The 5,529-nt window shown below is 45.2% G+C and overlaps 1 protein-coding gene across 3 annotated transcripts in view; it reads left to right on the top strand.

The window, feature by feature from the left end:
* The window catches only part of iqca1 (IQ motif containing with AAA domain 1), a 53,106-nt gene extending 50,909 nt beyond the window's left edge, over positions 1–2,197 (top strand). For all 3 annotated transcript variants that reach the window (XM_062527659.1, XM_062527658.1, XM_062527660.1), the window contains exon 19: positions 1,433–2,197. In XM_062527659.1, the coding sequence (XP_062383643.1) occupies positions 1,433–1,582 (150 nt within the window). In that variant the 3' untranslated portion in view covers positions 1,583–2,197. The remainder of the gene's footprint in view (positions 1–1,432) is intronic.
* Positions 2,198–5,529: the final 3,332 nt, after the last annotated feature.

Below are 5,529 nucleotides of genomic sequence, written 5' to 3'. Positions count from 1 at the left end.
ACATTTACATCAGTATTAAATACTACAATACTGCAATACTGCACCCAAACCCAAACATTTACATCAGTATTAAATACTACAATACTGCATCCAAACCCAAACATTTACATCAGTATTAAAATAAAAAATTATATGTCATGATTTTGACCAACCTGTTGCAGATATCTTCGCTCTTAAAACTCTTGGAAACAACACAGACCGTGTTGTCCCTATCTGGACACAGAAATGTGTTATATAAAAAAAAAAGATCGCAAGTTGTGTTGTTTTCAACACATTGGTTTTTACTAAGTAAGTCCACCTGTAGCACCTCCTTTATTCCAAATGCTTGTGAGTTGCTTTGGCTAATAGCATCTGCTATATAATGGAAATAATGGAAATGTAAACCAATGACCAAACACATGACCTGACCGTGGTTTAACGTGCTCGTGGTACACCTGACCTGACCATATTGACCTGGTTGTGTTTGCTACACCTGACCGTAGTGTGTGTTTGCAGGCCTGTATGACTGTAGTGTGTGTGTGTGCAGGCCTGGTACACCTGACCGTAGTGTGTGTGTGTGTGTGTGTTTGCAGGCCTGGTACACCTGACCGTAGTGTGTGTTTGCAGGCCTGGTACACCTGACCATAGTGTGTGTTTGCAGGCCTGGTACACCTGACCGTAGTGTGTGTGTGTGTGTATTTGCAGGCCTGGTACACCTGACCGTAGTGTGTGTGTGTGTGCAGACCTGGTACACCTGACCGTAGTGTGTGTGTGTGTGTGTGTGTTTGCAGGCTTGGTACACCTGACTGTAGTGTGTGTGTGTGCAGACCTGGTACACCTGACCGTAGTGTGTGTGTGTGTGTATTTGCAGGCCTGGTACACCTGACCGTAGTGTGTGTGTGTGCAGACCTGGTACACCTGACCGTAGTGTGTGTGTGTGTGTGTGTGTGTTTGCAGGCTTGGTACACCTGACTGTAGTGTGTGTGTGTGTGCAGACCTGGTACACCTGACCGTAGTGTGTGTGTGTGTGTGTGTTTGCAGGCTTGGTACACCTGACTGTAGTGTGTGTGTGTGCAGACCTGGTACACCTGACCGTAGTGTGTGTGTGTGTGTGTGTGTGTGTTTGCAGGCTTGGTACACCTGACTGTAGTGTGTGTTTGCAGGCCTGGTACACCTGACCGTAGTGTGTGTGTGTCTTTTTGCAGGCCTGGTACACCTGACCGTAGTGTGTGTTTGCAGGCCTGGTACACCTGACCGTAGTGTGTGTGTGCTGGCCTGGTACACCTGACTGTAGTGTGTGTTTGCAGGCCTGGTACACCTGACCGTAGTGTGTGTGTGTCTTTTTGCAGGCCTGGTACACCTGACCGTAGTGTGTGTGTGTGTTTGCAGGCCTGGTACACCTGACCGTAGTGTGTGTGTGTGTGTGTGTGTGTGTGTGTGTGTGTGTGTGCAGGCGTGGTACAGTCGCACGCCGCTGGGGAAGAAGAGGCTGAGAGCGGCCAAGAGCCTCGAGGAGGACGGCGAGGCGGGAAAAGGAGCGAAGGGGAAAGGCAAGAAGAAGAAGAAAGACGTGAAGGGAAAGAAGAAGAAGAACACGAAATAGAAACCATGGGGTGCCTCTCATTTGGTCTTTTATACATCCTCCCTTCCCTCCTCGGTCCTCGTCCTCACTGATCTACATAAAGAATGATGGGGCGGCAACAATGGGATAGTCTATCCAGTGTTAGTTATAGATCAGTGGGAAAGAGCCAGGAGGACCGAGCCTGGAGGATGGAGGAGAGATGTTGAGGGGCACCCCTTTAGTCTCGTTTCACGAACTGTCACATTGTGATCGTTTTGAACAGTTTTACCTCAGCTCTGGATACACTTGATTTATGTCCTTGATTCTGAGAATGCCCAGTGTGGTGTGGAAGGATGGAAACACATTTCGTAAGAATACATTCAAGCATTGTTTGCCATACAGATATTCCATTGAGTCTACTCCATCGGTGAGATCTCCATTTTGATATCATGGAGAAGTAGCTTTATTCGGCCACTAGAGGGCAGTAAAACACTGAAGAAAACACTACTGCTCTGTTCCTGATGTGAGACCTGTATATTTGGCATCCAAATAGAACATGTTACAGTAAGATTAGTGACATTCTTTATATCATTTTCATGTTGTTGAAGTTGGAGCCCTTGTAGAAATACTTTGCTGATCTGATTTTATTCTATAAAAGCTACATAAACAAATGCAGAGTCAAGAACATTTTTCTGTGGTATCTGAATCTTCATTTATAGGTATTTCTCACCATGTCTGATTTCAGTTTCCAACATTCCTGCAGCTCATGACCAAAACAGATTTCACCTCACGGTCAAGGACTGGGCAGAGTTGATTACCCTCACCTGAGTGTTTATCTCTCACTCACGTTTAGACAAACATCTCCACTCAATTAAAACCACTTGACATTGAAAAAACAGACAGGAATGCCTAAATCAGAGTGATATTAGGATCATTTAAATCACAAGGGGCAGATAATAAAAGAGAGATTGTAATCACATGAAGAAACACTGACAATTATTGTGCACCACTAAAGAAGAAATAATAAAAAAAAAAAAAACAATAAAGAGGGGGAAAAAATTGGAAAAATAGTAAATAAAATAAGGTGTGCGCATACCGTACTTCATAAAACCTCTTTAGGAAACAACACTGGAATTGTCGCCCAATTGTCCAGATCATAAACATGTCCAGATCAAATTCTCCATTGGTGTCCAAACTGGTGTGAATAACATTGCACATTTAGACATTTAGCGAGCAGCAGCTCCAACCACAGAAAGATAAAGACAGCTATTAGATGTGTGTACATGTGACGTGTTTACTCCCGTAGATAAAGCATGTGAACACTTTGACACAACTGACCGACTACCGAGTCCCCAAACAGCCCCATAGATCATAATCATATGGGCAACATGAATGCAATCATCTCCCATCCAGGGAGCTGAAAGGGCAATGGGGAATAAACAGGCTCCTGCCCACAACCTCCAAAAAAAAGAACTGCGTTACTGCAAGAGTGTTTGATATGTTTGCCTCAGCCGAAATGTCAGAGCAGCAGCAACACAATTCAGTCCAGCTCGCTCATGTTTAATCGTGGCTAAAAATCAAAGTGTGCCTTATAATCTGAGGTGGGCCTTTCCTGTAATGTAACGCCGTCTTGAGTGAGGCGGTAAAGGCTGATTGCTTCCTGCTGAATGTCACTGACCCTGAAGCGAATTCTGCAATCTGGTCCTCAAGGACCCTGAGCACTGCATGGTCCTGCCGTGTGTGTGTGTGTGTGTGTGTGTGTGTGTGTGTGCTGAGCACTGCATGGTCCTGCGACTGCGTCCGGCCACACAGAAAAAGACCAAGTCCCAAGTCAAGAGTTGGACGTTTAGGTGGAGGTATAGTCTACTCTTACAGAGACATGGATCCTTACTTACATTTCTATGCCAGCAGAGTCTTGATCAGGTGATCAATAAATATGCCATTTCTCATGTAGATTCAGACATGCATCTCTATGGCTAAAATCCCCATTCAAAGAGAGGAGTAAAACATTACAATCAGGCTACTATTACGAGAGGCTACCACCAAGTGTAACGGACGTTATTTTGCATTGAGAATACATTCTGTGTTAAGTTAGCCTGATAGTAAACCAGACCCTGGAATCTTTCAGATTAATTTATACAAATTGTGCTCTCGTGAGAACTCTGCATTTCCAGGGTAGTGTTAAGTTGGTTTGATACAGGAAGTCCAACCATGACAGCAAAGAGTAAACTTTCGTGGATGTCATTGTTTTGAATTAATGAAGTCTACAGCAGTGTTTCTGAACCTCTATCATATGCACAGGACCTTGACTGGTACATTTAGTGAGTCTGCACATGACAGAATGCACGCTCTTCATGAAAACTGAGGCCACTAGACCTTTCTCACACATCAGTGTTGTTGAAATGATGATTTGTGGGGAAGGTTTGGGTTCAATTTATTACACAGCTGAACAGGTCACAGAACATATTCAGTCAATGTAATGTTGTAACAGATTTATTTTTTTTAATTGACACTGCAGCCTATAAAGGTTTAAGGAGCATTTGGTTGCGCAGAGTGAACCTTTAGCAACAGAGCCTGTGGAGCAGAATAGGGGCTTATTCAAGAAGTCATGTGAAGGCTACAATGTGTCATGTCAACAAATAATGTAAGGTATGTAGGTGAAGTAACCTTTATTTATAAAGCGCAAAACATGTCATTTGATGTGCTAGGCTACTTGATGCTCCTATACGCTATATGCAAAACTGTGCAGCATGTACTGATCCATATGCTGACAGGGCATCACAGACACAATTACTGCCACGCTGAAGCTAGATCTATATGCTCCACATAGCATCATGGTATATGAGTGCATTATAATTGCAGCCTATGTGCTCATTATCTCTCTGCTGTTATTGATTCCTTGATCGGATGTGCAAGGCAGAGATTATGGGATGGGTCAGCAGCGTCCTGTTCTCAACCAGAGAGGCCCTCTATATGCGCTCCTATTTATTTTTCTCAGGGCTCTCATTAAGTCCATGTTTGTGTGTACTCACTGACTGTTTGAACTATTTGAAATTAATTCGTTTCTGAAATGAGCCGTTAGATGTGTTTGAATGAAGGCTATTGCGGGAAGGATGGCTGTTGGCATGCTCCACGGGGTGAACCCGGGAGAGGGTCCTAACCGTCCTCCCCCCGCCCTGGGCCCGCGCATCCCGAAACAAATTATCAACCATCTTCGGAATCACGCGAGCGTGCAATGATGGAAGGTTTTTTTGTTTTTTTTTACCCAGTCCTGTAATGATGTAGAAAATAAGGGGAGCGGAGGAGGGGAACAAGGCATAGATGAAGCTTTTGGTAAGACGAAGCCAGTCTTTTGTGCCGAGGAGGTGCTAATTAGCCTGTGTAATTTTCATTGTTGCCTATTAGCGCCAGAGGGCCTGCTGTGTGGCACCTTGTCCCAGGTCGCGCGGTCTGTTTACTGTAATGCGCTAACAAGCCCGCGTGCTCCGCGAAGCGACTGACCCACTTCTCGACTGAGCGGCCTCCTCCCGCAGGACCGTTCTTGACGAGGATTTAACCGCGCCGTTAAACGACAAGACCTCTGTGGACAACGACGTGGGTCTGGTCCGGCAGTGGGGGGATCTGTCTCGTAATGGCCGGCGCTCTATTGGTTTATCTGTAGCCTATTCCCAAGATATTTCCCGCCAGTCCCTCGTCTGAAGTGAATCTCGCGACGAATCAGTCTTCGCATGTCGGTCCCATCGCATGTCGGTCCCAGCGGCAGGCAGGTGGGTTTACGAAGCGGAATAAACACAATCACCTTGTGCTTGATCACCTGGTGCTCCTTGCAGCTTACACTGGCATGTAATGTAATTATTGAATAAGTGTGTGTTGTCATCCAAGGAAGGCCCTCAAGGCCAAGACTAGGCCTATAATAGAGTGTGTGGGGTTAAACTTGTTTACGGTGTAGGCTATTTGTTTCAGACACGTATTTAGCCTTTGAAGATTGA

The sequence above is a fragment of the Sardina pilchardus genome, chromosome 23 (genome assembly GCF_963854185.1).
Source record: "Sardina pilchardus chromosome 23, fSarPil1.1, whole genome shotgun sequence".
Lineage (NCBI taxonomy): Eukaryota > Metazoa > Chordata > Actinopteri > Clupeiformes > Clupeidae > Sardina > Sardina pilchardus.
Note: the sequence above shows the minus strand (reverse complement) of the source record. Positions and strands in the feature narration are given on the sequence as shown.